The sequence below is a fragment of the Danio aesculapii genome, chromosome 3, assembly GCF_903798145.1.
Source record: "Danio aesculapii chromosome 3, fDanAes4.1, whole genome shotgun sequence".
Lineage (NCBI taxonomy): Eukaryota > Metazoa > Chordata > Actinopteri > Cypriniformes > Danionidae > Danio > Danio aesculapii.
The window spans coordinates 39,064,031-39,083,640 of NC_079437.1; the positions used below are offsets into that span (position 1 = coordinate 39,064,031).

The window sequence follows — 19,610 nt, forward strand, 5'->3', positions numbered from 1 at the left end:
CCAAGAATGATTATAAAAGTACTCTAAGATTATAAATAAAATAATAAAGCATCAAAAAACCTCTCCAACGAGAATTTCCTGAAGATGTTATTGACTTGCTCCAGATCATACGAATCCATTATCTCAGACTGGTGGGAAGAGGAAGATGAATTGATGGATGATGGTTCATGGTCATCTGCAGAAAAGAAAAGAGACATTTTTACAAAGACGAGTCACTTAAGTGTATGATTCAGACAGCGAGTGGGCGGAATAAATGATTTATGTGTGTTCATACCCATATCGGCATTGTCTCCACTGTCAGTATCTGCAGTGTCTGAAGGGAGGAAGCTGAGAGATACAGCACAGTCAGTTTGACTCTTCACTCCCAGCAACAAATTACTATCATTGCACTTTAGTTTCTAGCTATGCTAACTATGTTGTTGTTAAGGAAATGCAAGGAAGTAACCAAATCCCTTTCCAATTTTTGTGTTTGTTATTGTTGCTATGGCTAATGTCGTTATGGCAACATTAGTTCAAAAGAACTTGTTTAAACAAAATGTTGTTAGACAAGGTTCACGTTTCATATAATTTGGGTTCACTGAACTAACCATTAAAATTAAGAATTGTAAAACTCTTATAATAAATAATAACAAATATGTATATGTATATATATTTTTTCCTATAATTGACAAATCACAACCTTTTTTTATTTTTACTTGTTTTACTCTTATTTTGTACTGTTTTTTACTTGTTTAAAGTTTTTATTAACTTTTTGTCATTTAAATTTTTAACAAAAATGTATGTTTTATAAAATATGTCTTAGGATTATTAGTTAACTGTCAGGATTCTGCCACTCTGGTCTTGTTAATTCTTGTTTTGGTCACTGAGTCCTGTCATGTCCTGTCATGTATGTTGTGCTCGGCTTGAGTTTTCTTGGGTGGAGCACTCATTATCTGTCATTTGTGTCTTTTTGTATGAGCGCTGTTCAGGCCACACTCAGGCCGAGCGCGCTCCCGCTTGATGTGAGCGCACAAGGTCTGGGCATGTGTGCGACGTGTGCTCTCGTCCTGGTGTTTGTGTTTGTTCTGTCTGCAGCGTGCTGTTTCATTTTCGATGTCTCAGTCTGGTTGGCCTCGGTTTCGGTTGGCGCTGGGATGAAACATGCATATTGCATGTGTGAGTGCACGGTGAGCTTTTAGTTATCATGTACTCGGGTCTTGCGTTCAGTCTGTTGGTGTTGTGTTTAGCACGTGGTACTTGTTTACACATGAACACACAGTTAATGAGTTCTCTCATTGGTAGCATGTTCTAGTCTCGTTTTATGTAAGCACATGGCTTGTGTTGTTTGTGTCATTTGCTCTCCCGTCTATTGTCTAGTTCCACCTTCCTGTTAACCCATTATTAGTTTATTATGTTCACCTGTTTGTGTGTTATTTATTTCTGCTTGTATTCTGCTCATGTCTGCTATCCTGTGCCAGTTCGTCGTCATTAATAGTCTTGCCCTGTCATGTCCAGCTTTGTCCAGCCCTACTCCCCTTGCCAGCCCAGTCAAGTTCGTTTTTGCCTTTTTGTTAACGTTTTCCCCGTCGATGTAGTTTGTTTTGCTGTTTATTTTATTTTACTAATAATAAAACCCCATCATTAAGTTCTGCACTTGAGTCCTCGTCCTTTTTTTCTACACCAACTGTGACAGGTAACACTTAATGCTCCATTAGTTAATGTCAGTTAGTATATTTACTAACATGAACAAACAATAAGTAATACATTTATTACTGTATTTATTGATCTTCATTAGCGTTAGTTAATGTTATTTAAGTTAAATATCGTTACACCGTATTAATTCACAGTGCATTAACTAATGTTAACAAGCACAACTTTGGAATTTAAAGGTCCCATGAAAAAAAAAAGCTTTATAAATGTTAGTATCAGTGTTATTCATCTATAGGCTAGTGTGCTCCAAAACAGTGACAAAATTCACATTTAGAGAATATAAAACTGATGTAAACATGTGGATCAATGGTTTTATTCACATCACCTCACACTACAGTTTCTCATCACATCATAACCAATCAGATCTCTATATCTGGCATGCCCCGCCCCCTACAAGACACTTCTCATTTGCTTTTCATTTGATGCGCTTGAGCTTAACCACTCTCACTGGCAGAGCGGTGATAAAACAAAACACTATTGGCTGTTTTTTTTTAAAGGGGAGGAGCTACGCTATGTCCCACCTTCTCTTTGTGTTTCGGTTGAGATTACGTCTTCACGAGACCTTTAATAATGCACTAGTTAATGTTGTACAATGATGCTTTACAAGATTATTCATACCTAACATTAACTAATGCACCATTATTTTAAAGTGTTTCAGATTATTGTTTAAAAATAGAGAATTTAACAAGATTTGCTAATAAAACTGCTACACAACTACTGTAAACAGTCACTGAAGGTATTGCCTGTGATCTGTACATGTCACAGAGCGCTATTTTGAATTACCTCCTGGGTAGAGCATCTGAGTTCTCCTTGATTCTCCTGACAATGGAGTGATTGTCCGGAGGCTCCGGCGCTGTGGACAAGATACTGTGATTGCGACTACGAATCTAAAGAAACACAAGCACAAATGCAGCATTATATTTCCGATTCTCTAAGAGATAAACAAATCAGATGAAAATGAAATGAATCACACATTTTTACTGAAGATGTCGGCCGGAGAAATCATTGGGCTGGCATTGCTGAAGCCTGTGCTGTCAACGGCCGCATGTTCTGACAGATCCCCATTGGTGAAAGGCTGAGCTGTATGATGACAGATCAAACAAAAGAAAACTAAGCTCACAGGACAATCTCATGGAAAACATTTGGTGAGTCATAAGCCACAATTTAACCATATTTAAAAAACATGGGGCCACACTAAGATATTTTCAGTAAGGTCCAAATACAAGTCGAATGTCAGTTTTTCTTTTATTATTGAATCAAAATTGAGTTTTCATTCATTTGTATTTCTCTAAAAGCTCATCTTATAACATTTATTTGAAATATTATAGCAGATTTAAATATAGAAGTTTATTGTGGCAAGCTGAAAAGGCTGTGTCTTTTTATTTATGAACACATATTGTGGCTTTCAGTCTCTTAAAACTACTGTACAAAAACAGCTTACCAATAAAAATAAACCACACAACTTGTAGAACGAAGATTACTAAATGCAAGCTTCCCACCAGAGCTGTGTAAACTATGGCATGCATTTTATTTTGATAACGTTATTGTGAGATGGCAGAGCACAAGAAACCAACAGGGCCCGAAAACGCCACTCACTTAAAAGATCTTTCTCGCTAGAGCTGCACAACGTATCGTTTCAGCATTGATATCACAATGTGTGTCCGCAATAGTCACATCGCAAGATATTGTTACGTGCTTGTGTTGTTTGTGCCATGTCAATACAATCTGCCATACGTCTCTCTTGTTTCTGTTGCTGTGTTTATTGCATTGCGTTCAAAGAAAACCCTGTCTAACTGTGTATTCTGTTGTTGCCCGTTTCGGTGTGTTCACGTAAACGTCTGCTTTTTATATCAATCCGTTTATCTGTTTTATTCAATTGTCTCGTTATTTACGAGGCTCGGACGAAGCTGACAGGTGAGCAGGTCACGTGACATAAATTTTGCAACACGTAGAACTACTCTTGTGTATAGTACATTAGGTTAGGGCCGAGCGCCACCCCTTGTACTTTTGGATAGATGGAGTAGGTTAATTAGGATCGCCGGAGGACTTCTTCGTGTGTTTATTTATTTATTTTATTTCATTTATTTAGTTAGTTAGATGCTTCTGGAGAGTTAGACATTGTTTGGGTTCTGTTCTTTTCTTTTCTTTAGCACCGCCCACATCCCTTCTGCCAGCTCTCTTATTTTCCCTTGTCTTTGTGTTTGTCTCAATATTGTATATACTGTAAATAGTATATTTTTTTGCATTACCTTCTTTTTTTTTTGTTTACCTAGGAATTTGTAAATAAAATTCACAGTTTTGGTATATCTGCTATGTCTTTTGCACTTCATTCATTGTATATATAGATTTATTTTAATTTTACTTTAAATGTCAAACCCTGTTCCCCTAGACTACATCAGGGGTTTGTAACAGTATGCAATGTTGAGTTGGGATTATAATTGATCAACAATTGAGAATACATGAAATTTGTATTTGAGGCATCGTTAAGTATAACCAGGGACGGACTGGGGCGGCATTTTGAACCAAGAAAACTTGGGGGTTTGGGAGAAAACTGCGATGTTTATGAAAAGTGTGTGTGGCGGAGTAGAAGGGGGGCACGGCCAGAATCACGGTGGCCGGCCAGATAGACCGTCAGGCCACCAGGAAATGTCCAGGTGCTCCCTATGGCCAGTCCGCCCCTGCGTATATAACCATAACAGAGTGAAACTTTATCATTTGCATTTTTTTAAAGAGAGTTTACAGCATTCGGGCACAAATAAGTACAACATTTGTAACTTTAATGAAGAATAATTTTACTGAATTATTAATACAATGAAGACTATACAGTGGTATTTTACATTTCATTATTCAATTTCTTTACCTGAATATGGTTAAAAGCAAAAAGCACTGTATATTTGACTTTTTTGTAATTTTTCTTGATTTTTATTTTTTATACAGTGCATCCGGAAAGTATTCATAGCGCTTCACTTTTTCCACTTTTTTTTATTTTACAGCCTTATTCCAAAATGGATTAAACTCATTTATTTCCTCAACATTCTACATACAATACCCCATAATGAAACCCCATGTGAAAAAAGATTTTTTGAAATTTATTAAAAATAAAAAAACTGAAAAATCACATGTACATAAGTATTCACAGTCTTTACTCAGTACTTTGTTGATGCACCTTTGGCAGCAATTACAGCCTCAAGTCTTTTTAATATGATGCCACAAGCTTGGCACACCTGTCTTTTTTTGCCTATTGCTCTTTGCAGTACCTCTCAAGCTCTATCATGTTGGATGGGAAGCGACGGTGTACAGCCATTTTTAGATCTCTCCAGAGATGTTCAATAAGATTTAGGTCTGGGCTCTGGCTGGGCCACTCAAGGACATTCACTGAGTTGTTGTGAAGCCACCCTATTGATATTTTGGAGGTGTGCTTTGGGTCATTGTCCTGCTGGAAGATGAACCGTCACCCCAGTCTGAGGTCAAGAGCACTCTGAAGCAGGTTTTCATTCAGGATGTCTCTGTACATTGCTGCATTCATCTTTCTCTTTATCCTGTCTAGTCTTCCAGTTCTTGCTGCTGAAAAACATCCCCACAGCATGATGCTTCACTGTAGAGATGGTATTAGCCTGTTGATGAGCGGTGCCTGGTTTTCTCCAAACGTGACGCCTGGCATTCAATCCAAAGAGTTAAATTTTAGTCTCATCAGACCAGAGAATTTTGTTTTTTATGGTCTGAGAGTCCTTCAGATGCCTTTTGGCAAATTCCAGGCAGGGAGTAGCTTCTGTCTGGCCACTCTACCATACAGGCCTGATTGGTGGATTGCTGTACAGATGCTTGTCCTTCTGTAAGGTTCTCCTCTCACCATAGAAGAACGCTGGAGCTCAGACAGAGTGACCATCGGGTTTTTGATCACCTCCCTGACTAATGTCCTTCTCCCCCGATCATTCAGCTTAGATGGCCGGCCAGCTCTAGGAAGAGTCCTGGTGGTTCCAAACATCTTCCATTTACGGATGATGGAGGCCACTGTGCTCATTGGAACTTTCAGGGCAGCAGAAATTTTTCTGTAACCTTCCCCAGCCTTGTGCCTCGAGACAATCCTGTCTCGGAGATCTACAGACAATTCCTTTGTGTTCATGCTTGGTTTGTGCTTTGACATGCAGTCAACCCTGGGACCTTTTATAGACAGGTGAATGCCTTTTAAATTGTCCAATCAACTGAATTTACCACATGTGAACTCCAATTAAGCTGCTGAAACACCTCAAGAATGATCAGTGGAAACAAAATGTACCTGAGCTCAATTTAGAGCTTCACGGCAAAGGCTGTGAATACTTATGTACATGTAACTTTTCAGGTTTTTTTTCATTTGTAATAAATTTGCAACAATTTCAAAAAAAAAATTTTTTTCACATTGTCATTATGGGCTATTGTGTGTAGAATGTTGAGGAAATAAAAGAATTTAATCCATTTTGGAATAAGACTGTAACATAAGAAAATGTGGAAAAAGTGAATCGCTATGAATACTTTCCAGATGCACTGTGCATGATTCACACCCTTACAAAATCACCCCAGTCCATCTAAATTCAAGGGTTTTTTTCCCAAATAAAGCTATTTAAGTCATCTGGTAAAATTTGCTCATATTGCAATATGTATATCGCAGAAAAAACGAAATATCGCAATGTCAGATTTTACCAATATCGTGCAGCCCTATTACTCGCTTTAACCTGCTCAATCCTGGTGATGTCAATCTCAATGTTATATTGGACTTTCACATTCAGAGATCAATGCTCAGATGATGGAGAAGTTAATGAAGAGCAGGGGAGTCTGATCAATGTAAGCTGGTCAGGCTACTGTTAAGCTTAGAATTGCTATGCTGCAGGGTGCGCTGCTATCATGCTTTACACCAGGAAATAAAAAGTTCAAAGATCTAGCATTTTGCAACTTTTACAACATGCACAGCTACTAAAATATGTCTTTTCCTGGAAATATACAAAAAAGTCATTAAAGTTTGATGTAGTTTAGTGATTCTTAACTGTTGTGCATGTTGTTATTGCCTCTCATTAAAAATGCTTTTCTTAAAATTCTGTTCCTGAACATCATAATGATCAGCTGATTTCCGATAACCATAACTTTTGATACTAACTAAAGTAAAAAATTATAATAATAACAAATTTGTAAAGGACCTGAAACCAGCTTTATGGTATCAAAACATGTAATAGATGCACCATGCGTTGCAATATTATTTGCCGCTTTACATAAAATACCATCAGAGGTTTTTAAAATAAAACCATTTACCTGGGAATAGAGGACTTTTGGGTCCAGCTGCTGGAGATTTTGGTCTGTTAATCTGAAAAATGATGGTGAATCAGCTTTATCAGAGACATACGACGAGGCATTCGAAGAAATACGTTTCTACTCACTCTACTCACTCTGCCCTTAAGGTTACTTCTGCGCTGGAGCTTAAACTCCACATCATCCACAGTTTCTTCTCCTGAGTCCTCTGAAGGTCCTCCTGTGGTTGTATCATGATGGCCAAAGTTTTGAGCTATGATCAGTGGAGTAATGTCTCGTGGCAGACTCTGAAGGGGAAAATGTCAATAAAAAACGATGCATCAATTGACTGCAATTAAAAAAACATGTTAAGGACAACTTGTCTGATGTATTTGGCCTTAACAGTAACAATCAGCATACACTTATTGGAGTAACATTATAAGCATTCATACTATGGGGCTATTAAATACATGCAGCTAGGAATTAATAGTTGGGACCACATTCGAGTTCCATATCACTATGAAGAATGATTTTAGTTATTTCAGTTAGCCTACTGATGGCTTGGATTTTCTGATGGATGTCTGCTCCAGGATGGAGTAACATGCATAATTTCTCATGTTTTCATGATTATTAACAAAGTTGAATGTTTAAGGGCATAGATTATATGATGACCTCAATGTCATCCCTCATCTGAGTAAATCTGGAATTATGTGTGTCATTGCTTTTTCTGTATGACAAATGATTTCCTTAGGATCTACCAAGCCAGGTCAGAGGTCATGGAGACCTCTTGAGTGGCCCTGGACTCTTGAAGAATTGGAAACAAGTGGTGTGGTGTTTCCTGAGTGGCATTTCTGTGTGGAGTTTGCATGTTCTCCCTGTGTTCGCGTGGGTTTCCTCCGGTTTCCCCCACAGTCCAAAGACATACGCTATAGGTGAATTGGGTAAGCTAAATTGTCCGTAGTGTATGTGTGGGGTGTGTATGGATGTTTCCCAGTGATGGGTTGCAGCTGGAAGGGCATCCGCTTTTAAAACATATGCTGGATAAGTTGGCGGTTCATTCCGCTGTGGTGACCCCTGATTAATAAAGGGACAATGCTGAAAAGAAAATGAACGAATGAATGTTTCCTGGGTTATTTGCCATTTTATGTGTTAATTCTTTTAAAGTAAATTCCTTTGTATGTAAGCTGCTAGTTTGAATGTACCGGTTTTGATAAAACGGCTGAGAGTACACTAACCAGCCTTGAGTAAGAAACAGACTGTATGTTGTGTGTGTTCTATTCATTTGTGGATCTGTATTACAGGTCCGGGGTCAGCTCTGAATACCCTAGTGGCTTCCTGACTTTTGTATGTGACGTAATCATTGGAAGATATTATTCAGAATTACGCACACACATATACACATATAAATCTTCTTAGCCTATCTGTGTTTTAATCAATCAGGTTTGAACACCTACTGTATATGTATGATGCAGTTAATGACGCTATGTGAGAGTATAATTATTGTTGTTTTGACATTGTAAGTAGAGCGGCCTGCAAACTCTACGAGAGTGTTGAAGCTGGCTTCTGCGGATGAAAATGCAAACTATCTTCAGTAAACTTTCTTTTAATTGAATCCCTGACTCCGGCTCTTCTTCATCTGACAGACTGCTCATTTTTTGGGTTAAAACTGTTTGTTCCCCTACACCACTACTGTCAAAAATCAAATCAAAACTAAACAGAAGGTTTTGAACGAGATGGGTAAGATTCTAGTGCTGAACACAGGAGTGGTTTGAGAACAGGAAAAGGATTTTAGGATAGGATAGGTTTTAGGATAAGCTAGTGCCCCCTTCAAAACGCTTCATATTTGATACGCTTGAGCTTAACCACTCTCACTGGCAGAGTGGTGATAAAACAAAATGAAATTGGCTGGTTGTTAAAAAGGGGAGGAGCTACACTATATATTATCCCCTCTTCATGTTTCAGTTATATTTTCTAATAGTTCAATGACCAGTCTTCAGTTAGTGCTTACATACTGTAACAAGTAACAGGACGTAAAAAATGTCTGATATGTTTGATATATTTTCGTTAAATAATACATAAAATATAACTTTAAAATTCTTACCAAAAGATTTTGTTATTGCATCAAAAGGTGGATTGTTTTCAGACAATGTTTATCTTTAATTTTAGACAAAATACCAATGTTTTAACAAAAGAAAAGTCCAGAAATCAATATGCAATACAGTGGAACCCTGATTTAGTCACATAAATGAAAACATTTTTCATCAAAACTGTCACTTTCAAAATTAACAAAAACCTTAAATAACAATTTTTTAATATAAAAATTTGAACAAATGTTATCAGACCCTTACAGAATAAAAATAAATACACTTTACTCAAACCCATAAATCCAGTAAATCCAGATCAGATAAAAAAAAAAAAAAAAAAAAAAAAAAAAAAAATATATATATATATATATATATATATATATATATATATGTGTGTACAGGGCTTGACATTAACACCCATCAGCCCACCAAATGCGGGTAGATTTCAGCTGTGGCGGGTCAGACAGACACCCCTACTAGCCACGTTGTCTGGTTGAAAATAGTTTTTAAATTGCTAGTGCTGGCTTATCACTAAAGATTGAAATGTTAGTTTATGACTGTTTGTCAATATCCGTGCAAATGTGCTCTTAGAATTGAGAAGCAGCACGACTGAAAACTGTTCGTGTGAGTAAAAGAAAGCACGTGAATACCGAATGAGAGGATGATCAGGTGCACGGTGAGACACAGGTGATCCTTGCTCACTGATGTTGTGAGCAAGGCACAACTATGTTTGCTTAAAAGCTCCCGTTTCCTTGCGCAAAACAACCGGAAACGCCTGGAAACGCAATTGGCGCAATCTTTTCTTTTTGATATAGATTGGAAAGAACTATACTCGTGCACCCACTGTCCTGCTGCTTTCAAGAGATCTCCAGGTTTTTTGTAAGCAGGAGCTGTTGCCGCTTTCGCTTTCACCATTCTTTGAACAGATTATTAACGAGCCTAACGTTAACCGTGTGCGCGTGATCATCCGTTCACTATTGCACACAGAATAGTTTTCACCTGCTTTCTTTTGCTTGCAATTTTTTTGGTAATATGTTTTAATTATCATCCTTTACAATAACATTGCTTTAACTATATCCATTTATATGATATAGTTACCTGATGATCTGGGACCTTTGTCAGTTGTTTTTTTAAAAACAACTGTTGAATAAAAAGTGTATGTACTGTAAACAGATATATTTAGCTTGTTTTGACACTTTTGTTATTTTCCAATAATTATTTGAAATAATTTGTTTGGTCTGGCCAGAGAAGAAAAAGGGTAAATCCTTAGTGTTGAGCCCTAAAAAGTCATGTGAAATAAAAATAAAAAGTTAAGGAGGCATGTGGACATAACACATCATTTAAATCAAGTAATTTTAGCATGCCAAGGTCAAATTTATGCATATAAAGTATATTTTCCCAACAACAAAACTGTGGCTAGTGAAAATGGCGAGTGGCTAGTAATGTTGGAAAACTACTAGCCACAGTGGCTGGTGATCAAAAAAGTCAAGCCCTGTATATGTATACATGTAAACTACGTGTGTGTTTGAAAGAGAGGTAGAGAGGCAGGGCCTGTGCTGTGATCTTGATAAAGTCTATTTTTTTAAATGTGTCAAAGGATTCTTCTTCTAAATATGCCTTACAAGAGTTTTTTTTTTGGTATGTGGTAAACTAGTGTTACACTTAATGTCATTTCTGTAGTGAGAGATGTTCTCTCACTACAGAGAGAACATCTCTCACTATAAATAAATAATAGTGTGATTGTCACTGTCTTATATATAGGACACGTTCTAATGTAAAAGAAGGTTTTGTCTATTTGAAATTTGTCCAATAGCTGATATGTAATCAAACATTATAAAAGGGTCATGTTAATTCTTTTCAAAAATGGAGGAAATGGAGGCAAGTTAAGCAAAAAACAACAACATTTAGATCACACAGATCATTTCTCACCTGATCCAACCCATTTTCTTTGGTCATCCTTCTCAATTTGCACTCCAGGTTGACTATCTTGGCTTCTTTGCGTACGATTTCGATTTGAAGCTCATCGCTCCTTTCTTCCAGCTCTCGTATTTGCTTGCGATACTTGTCTTTGTCGATCAGACACTGAGAGACGAGGTGTTGAGCGTCATCTCTCGATTTGAAAGCCTGTGGGATGGAGAAAACAAATCTCTATCAGTAACCCTTTTAAGCAGCCTGAAGTGAGCTGATCTAAAGCCATCATTAGAAACCCATTAGTACTCAACCTGGTCCCGTTCACGTTCCACCTCTTCCAGCTGCACCATGATGGTATTCATGCGGTTCTTGTACATTTCGCAGTCCTTCACCAAAGTGGAGCACTTCAACTCAAGGTCCTCCTTCTCTTCCAGGTACTGTGCATTATTAGATTAAATGATGCTCATTTAAACCCATCACAGCAAATAAATGGCATTATTCAACATTGAATCACATGACCTCGAGAGGAAATCCTCTGAACAACAGAATGTAGATTGTTGTTATTATATTCCAGTTCAAACAGTTACTCCAGACTAAACATTTTCATCCAATCCAAACTCTGCTGATTGCATGAAACTTAATCATTTACAGCGAAAATGCTTTGCCACTGTATAAATTTTCGTTCTGCTGCATAGATATATAAACACTAGATATCGCATAGGGACCCCGAGCATGCGTCAATAGCGCTGCCATATTTGTACAGTGCTCCCAGAACAAGTGTCATTCAACCGCACTAGTCAAGACAGTGTTACTACGTGAAGATACTACTTTAGCGCTATCTACGGGTGTAGTAACGAGCAAACAAAGAAAACAAAGCACAAAGGCAGAACATTTCATAGGCAAGATTTAGTTTTTTACATTTTTGTATGTTATGAACTTTTGTGCTAAACACATAAAGTTATTGATGATAATAAAGTCACTTAGCCTACTGCATTCACCATAAGGCAAAGTAGCGCCAACCTGCACTAAACACTCGGCTTATGCTAGTTTTGTTGAATAAAATCAGCAAACAATGCAAAAGAAATATGATAACGAGATGCTGCGGAGCTAGAAACTTGTATTATTGTCCGCAAAGTGAAGGAGTCGTTCATAATGGAGATTCATTCACAAACGAATCGTTCCCTCCGTCAGTATGAGAAGTGAAAGCAGGAGAGGAGCTGTGTTTCAGGACACGGATTAGATCAAATTTAACAGGGAGGGTGTATAGTACATTTCCATACACACAAACACAAGCTTTTTGTCAGGAATGCCTGTGCGATCACTGATCCATCAATGTAGAAAAGTGATGTAAAATTATAAGTTTCGTAATTTAAAAAAACATTGCATACTTACCTCCGTGAAAGCTCCCGATCATTTATATATATATATATATATATATATATATATATATATATATATGTGTGTGTGTGTGTGTGTGTGTGTGTGTGTGTGTGTGTGTGTGTGTGTGTGTGTGTGTGTGTGTATTTCTCTGGCTCTGGATGGCCACAGTCCTCCACTGCAGCTTGGACCCACATTCATTTCAAAGGAGCGCTACCCTGTACTAAAATGGCGGCTCTATTGACACATTCCATCCAATAGACAACAACAGGGTAGGCGACATCTAATGTATATATCTATGGTTCTGCTGTAGTAGAAATTTGATTGTTTTGTTTTGAATCTGGAATTCTGATTACTAATGCTTTATCATTCATATGCTGTGAATAAAAATGGGAAGTTATTACATTTATATAATTTCTAAGTGCCATTAATGTTATAAAAGTGTTGTGTTTTTGTTTACTCTGGACTCAATTTTATTAAATTAATTTGTGTAAATAAAAACAGTAACACTTTACAATACTGCTTCATTAGTTCATTAGTCTATTAGTTCAGTTAGTCGCTCATTTTAATTCAATTCATTCAATTCCTGTTTATTTATATTTTAGTTTGTTAACTCACAATGCTTTAACTAAAGTTAAAAGGCACAACTTAAAATGTTAATAATGCATTAGTACATGATGAACTATAGATTATAATTATTACATTAACTAGCATAATCTAACGCACACGTGCCAGGCTGCGTCCGAAATCGTTTACTTCCATACTATATAGTATGCTAAAATCAGTATGCAAGCCAAGTAGTATGTCCAAATTCATAGAATTTGAAAAACAGTATGCAAGAAGTACCCGGATGACCTACTACTTCTGGCGAGATTCTGAAGTGTGCATCCCATGCATGCTGTGCTATACCATGATGCTCCGCGAGCGAATTCATGAATGGGAGTGAAGCGACGCAACTCACACGGGTAGGTCACATGATCATGACGAAATGTAGTACGTCCAAGTTCAATTCATACTACTGACATTCATACTGTATAGAGCAGGGGTCACCAACCTTTTTGAAACTGACAGCTACTTCTTGGGTACCGATGTTTGATACACACAACTCAAATAACAAATTTGCTCAATTTACTTTTAATTATATGTTATTATTAATAATTAATTATATTCATTCATGTGAAGACACTGATCATGTTAATGATTTCTCACAATAGTTGTCAACAATGATTTAACAAGATATTAATATGCAACATTTCATTTCTATACATCTCTAATCAAAATATGTGTAGCTCTAAATGAGGCTTCGGTTGCTTTTTAAGGGGTTTTCACCGGTCTCTGAAAAAAGACTGCAGTTTTCACAAACCTTCCGGACTTTTTCCACTTGTAGTGCACTACCCAGTGGGCAGTTAGCATGGTAATGTTAGCTTGCGTGACACGTTCTGAAAAGTCTCTCAACATTGTGCTGCTTTGCCATCATCAAATGTAGTAAAAATGAACTGTTCCTCCGATTCACTGTGAAAACGATGTTTTTTCTTTTTTCTGCTATATTTACAAATCATCTCCTTCCTTTACTGCACCTGCAACTGTTGCTGTGGAGACCAGCTAGCTAATTTGAAACACTTTTTAAAGTTTTTTTTATTTATAGCTTAATGTCATTGTCAAATTTACACCAATGCAAGTGTAAAAGGATAAAAATAGCTACAAAAGATATTAGATGCAGCTTACTGGTAAGTGGCGCTATGGTGAGCTATTTTTAGAGCAGGCCCGCGGGCAACTCATGTGATCCTCGCGGGCTACCTGGTGGCCCCTGGTATAGAACGTACTTTTCTAACGGCCGAGTAGTACATTTAAATTCAAATGCAGCACTTACTGAGTAGTAGGCGATTTCGGACGCAGCCTCAGTTCCTGGAGGGCCGCAGCTCTGCACAGTTTAGTTTCAACCCTAATTAAACACACCTGATCAAACTAATTTTTTAAAACTTACAGGTAAGTGTATTGATGCAGGGTTCAAACTGAACTGTGCAGGGCTGAGTTTGACACCCCTGATCTAATGAAACCTTAAAATTGTCAGGTTTGACCTGAAATAGTCCAACAATTAAATTAATGTGTTTTTACATATTTTTCGAGTGTCTTGGAGTGATTTTTGCTGTTTATTCTGATTATTCCCTTGCCCAAAGAGAGCCGACACATTATTTAAGCTACCCCTGAGCACTTTTTGTTAGATTTTGGATAACTAAAATGGTTATTTTGAGAAGTACAGTACTTTCAACTGTACAGTAGTAATATATTTTGCTCATAGATTCAAAGTAAACTTATTTCGGCAGGTTGTCATGAAGATGCTTTACAGTAGTTTCAAGGATGATTTTCCTCACATTTTTCTCAAATAAAACCTCAGTCACTGAAGTTCAAATGATCTGATCAGAATGAGTCTCCAGCGAACAACTCAATAATTTAAATTATACAGTGAGACGTCAGATGCTAATAACACAGCAAATATCACATATGCTTAAAAAACAGTGTGGTAAATTATATATTATCATTAAGTCACAGATATATAGGATGGGGGTAGTTGAATTGATATATGTCATTAAATTGTTAGTTCAGTCTCTATGTTTTATTAATAATAATTTAAAACAATTATTAAATAAATGTATTTATCATTTATTTATGTATCACTAATTTTTTTATCATTCATTTACTCTTTCTTTCATTCATTTATCATTTATTCAATCATTCATTCATTCATTCATTTATAAATTATTAATTTATTAATTTCTTTATTTATAAATGTATCATTCATTCATTCATTCATTCATTCATTCATTCATTTATTTATTTACTTATTTATTTATTTATTTATTTATCATTCAATCATTCATTCATTCATTCACCTATTTATTTAATCATTTATTTATTTATTTATGTATCATTCAATCATTTATTTATTTTTTATTTATTTATTTAGCAATAATTTATTTATTTATTTATTTATTTACTTATCATTCATTTATTTATTTATTTATTTATTTATTTATTTATTTATTTATTTATTTATTTATTTATCATTCATTCATTCATTCATTCATTCATTCATCTATTTATTTAATCATTTATTTATTTATTAATGTATCATCCATTCATTTATTTATTTATTTGTTTATTTATTTATTTATTTATTTATTTTTCATTCATTTATTCATCTATTTATTTATTTATTTATTTATTTATTTATTTGTTTATTTATTTGTTTATTTATCAATCATTTATTTATTTATTTATTTATTTATCATTCATTCATTCATTCATCCATTTATTTATTTATTTATTTATTTATTTATTTATTTATCATTCATTCATTCATTCATTCATCCATTTATTTATTTATTTATCATTCATTCATTCATCTATTTATTTAATAATTTATTTATTTATTTATTTATGTATCATTTATTTATTTATTCATTTATTTGTTTATTTATTTATCATTCATTCATTCATTCATCTATTTATTTAATCATTTATTTATTTATTTATTTATTTATTTATTTATCTATACCCAAAGTAAGCCTTCAACATAAGTAAAAAGTGGAAGATTTGAAGCTCCAAAAGAAGGCCGACTGTGATAAGTAGTCTACACCGCCGCCCCTCCTCCCCCTTCCTGTCTGAATTCTGACACTTTTCACACGTCACTTCAGATGCGCTTCTAATTAGAGCTGCAGCACATTGCAGAAGGGGCCACTTAGAGCAGCCAGTCCTCATCAGCCTCTGTCACTTCTCGTTCATGTGTGACACGAGGAAAAAAAAAAAAAAACATTGCCTACACTTCATTATTTCTAGCCTCCAACTAAAACAAAATCTCATGCTGAGATCATATTAAATACACTTAATGCCCATATGAGGCCAGTATCACATTTTGTCATATTTATTATGAGGACGTTTAGGATGTGACCAAAGCATGACCAATATATGACACCAAGCTTTAGCAACCTGTCTACCAAAACTGCCTGTTAAGGCATCATAGAATAGGGAGCTTACGACATAAAGATTGTTCCAAGCAGTAGGCAGTTGTGCTCCCTTAGATGACTCATTTTATCAAAAAAAAATCATTGCATAGTTTGCAGATTATCTGTAAATGCACTGCTAATCTATAAATAAACTGTACTTTTTCACTAAATATGGAAAACATTTCTAAAAGTTGTAATGTAAGTTTATGCCTATATCATTATCAGATTATTTATAACACAATGGCACACGCTAAAGCAGATGTTAAACAAATGTAAAACTATCATTCAAAGGAGTTTGGGGTTTGTAAAGTTTTATTATAGTCTATTATGTACTGTGGCCGAGAAAGCTTAACGCGCTGCAATTTAAGAAAGCACAAAAACATCAGCAAATAAAGAAACGATCTTCATCAATTTGACAGCACACATGTTGCAAATTGATCACAACACAAACAACTGAAGAAACATATCTCAGCAGGGTCTGTCATGTGTTTTGGGTCCCCTAGAAAATATTCCGCTGTGTTACGTGGATATTTGCAAGTGTTGTGACAAATTTGCTACTCGTTTCTTCAGTTGTTTGTGTTGTGACCAATTTGCAACACGTGTGCTGTCAAATTGATGGAGATCGTTTCTTTATTTGCTGGTGTTTTTTTTTGTTATTGCATGTGCTTTCTTAAATTGCAGCACGTTAAGCTTTATCGCTCACCGTAATTATGCCCATTATAATATATTATTAATATATAGGGAAATGGTAATCTTGTAAAACATTATGCTTATTACAATATTACAACAATAAATAACTATTTTCTATTTGAATTAATTTTATAATATAATTTATTCCAGTTATTCAAAGTTTAATTTCCAGCATCAGTAACTCTGTTTTCAATATCTCAAGATTCAATCTCAAGATTCTACAGAAATCACTGTAATATGCTGTTTTGATGTTGATGCTGAAAACAGGAGGTATTGCTTAATATTTCTGTGTAAACTGTTATTCTTGTCATGAATCTCTGATGATAGAAAGTTATGAACGTTGTTACTGTCATATCTGATCAAAGTTCATGCATTCTTTCAAAACAAAAGTATTTATTTAAAGTAATACTGATAACTGACACTGTAACTGATTCAATGATCCGGTAAGAGTAAATCTCCAGTTAAATACTCACTGATTCAAATCAAATGAAAAAATACTAATAAAATGAAAAGTATGTTAGCAATGCTGAATTTTAGGATTCCTTACTGTAAATGGAAACCATATTTAGGTCATGAACCATATTTAGCTCAAATGTTCACACACACACAAAAAAGTTAAGCTGTTTAAGCCCTTTGTAATGTACTGTTTTAGCACATCTAATGTATTGTTTTACAGCTAAGTGTAATGTTAAACAATGCAAATATGCTCATGCATCTTCCTCACTGCTTCTGTACACCATAGATAAAAATAGTACATTTAAATAAAGTCTTCTTTAAAAGAAATTCCTGTTATACTGTTCACATTTGTCAGCATAAATTTAGTTATTATTTATTTGATAAGTTTTAGTAATAGTATAAAACATTTTCAATACTATTAATATACTACTAATACTGAGGTGCATGAAACAGTCAAGCAATTTTAAATTACTCACTGAGTAAAAATGAGTATATAAAGTAATAGTAGTAGACCAGGAAGACTCTAAGGCCCAATCCCAATTCTACCGCTTAGCCCTTCCCCTTACCCCTACCCCTCGTTTTGTGTATTCATTTGAAGGGGTAGGGGTGTACCAATTCTCTTTAGCTTGAAGGTGTAGGGCTAAGGGGAAGGGCTAGATACCCCTTGAAACTGAGATTTTTCAGAATCACTCTCGAAACCAAGGGGTAAGAAACTTTCCCAGTATACACCAGCTACAATGGCAACATGACTGCACACGGAAGTAAGGAGATGTACAAATTAGTATTTTTTGTCATTATTATGAATTGTTTCAACAAATAGGCATACGTTTTAATCAGTGCTTTATTTGTGAATTGCGAGGTCTCGGAACAGATCGGCGTAACTGATCCGGCATGTTACCCGTGGATGGGGAGGTGTCGCAGACGTAAGTGAAGAGGGGGATGGTGTCACAGACGAAAGTGAAGAGGGTTGGGGAGTCGCCGAAGAAAGTGAAAGTGAACAGCGGAAAGGGGAGGAGGGCGGTTAAGGAGGGGGATCGGTAAAATGAGGTGTCAGCACAAATTAAGCCCTGGTTTTAATACATTAATAACCGCGTTCCTGTTTTACCGTCATGCTTTAAAAAAAACTATTAAATAAAGATTTGGCTATCTATAATCTATAATAATAACTCCTGTACAGCAGTCCCAGAACATTCTGTCACTCGGTGACACTCGAATACCCTGTCAGAAAGGTTTCGTGGCTGGGAATGACATTTCACAGTGTCTGCTATAATGTTAATGTTGTTTTCTTTTTCAATTCAGTTCAATTCACCTTTATTTGTATAGCGCTTATACAATGTAGATTGTGTCAAAGCAGCTTCACATAAAAGGTCATAGTAAATAGGAACAGTGTAGTTCAGTTTTCTTGTGTTTACATAGATGAATATGGCCACGGTGTAAACACACAATAGAGTTACGATCTTATTGCCACATTATATCGTTATGATAACATGATATAGTTGTCTTCAGTGACTTCCTGAATATAAATACCAAAAAATAATGCAACTGGAATAACTAAAGCAGTCGCCATCGTCAATTTCATATGAATCAAGAGATCGTGATGACATATGATGACGTGTGCATGTGTTGTAGTGGTGTCCCATTTCTTAGGGGTAAATTTTGAAGCCCTTATCCTTCACACTCTGTTTCAAGGGCCAAGGGAATGGGGTAGGGGTACAAAAATAGAATTGGGATTGGGCTTAATTCTATGTCATTCTTAATAATTATCAATTCAGCCAATAATAATCAAGTGTGCTATATAAATAAGCCATCTAAACAATTTCTTTCGCTGTTTATAGGTGACGTAGCCGAAGTTCCCTCCATTCTCCCCACCACCACCAGGTTGGCCACGATCTCGCTGGAAGTTGGCTCTGCCCTGCCTTCATCTTCAGGCAGTATTTGCCAGCTTTTCACAAGACCTGCATCATCGATGGAGCTTATGCCAAAGGACTATACACAAAGAACAGTAACCGAATTGCGATGTTTTATGCTTTTTCAATAAATGTTAAAATGTTTATCCGCCTCCCGAGCCTTTCTGGTAGAACTATAAAGTAGTATTTTAACATCTGTGCAAGTACTTTTACTCAAAAGCATCATCAACTATCAG

The 19,610-nt window shown here is 35.8% G+C and overlaps 1 protein-coding gene across 3 annotated transcripts in view; it reads right to left on the bottom strand.

Annotated features, from left to right (window-relative positions):
• Nucleotides 1-19,610, bottom strand: part of card11 (caspase recruitment domain family, member 11) — an 80,634-nt gene that overhangs the window by 29,911 nt on the left and 31,113 nt on the right. For 2 of the 3 annotated variants that reach the window (XM_056453950.1, XM_056453949.1), the window contains 8 exons: nucleotides 11,252-11,377; nucleotides 10,959-11,153; nucleotides 7,095-7,253; nucleotides 6,970-7,021; nucleotides 2,663-2,769; nucleotides 2,473-2,576; nucleotides 275-327; nucleotides 61-175 (listed from right to left, as the gene is read on the bottom strand). In XM_056453950.1, the coding sequence (XP_056309925.1) occupies nucleotides 61-175; nucleotides 275-327; nucleotides 2,473-2,576; nucleotides 2,663-2,769; nucleotides 6,970-7,021; nucleotides 7,095-7,253; nucleotides 10,959-11,153; nucleotides 11,252-11,377 (911 nt within the window). The remainder of the gene's footprint in view (nucleotides 1-60; nucleotides 176-274; nucleotides 328-2,472; nucleotides 2,577-2,662; nucleotides 2,770-6,969; nucleotides 7,022-7,094; nucleotides 7,254-10,958; nucleotides 11,154-11,251; nucleotides 11,378-19,610) is intronic. The other variant, XM_056453951.1, reaches the window with a different exon arrangement.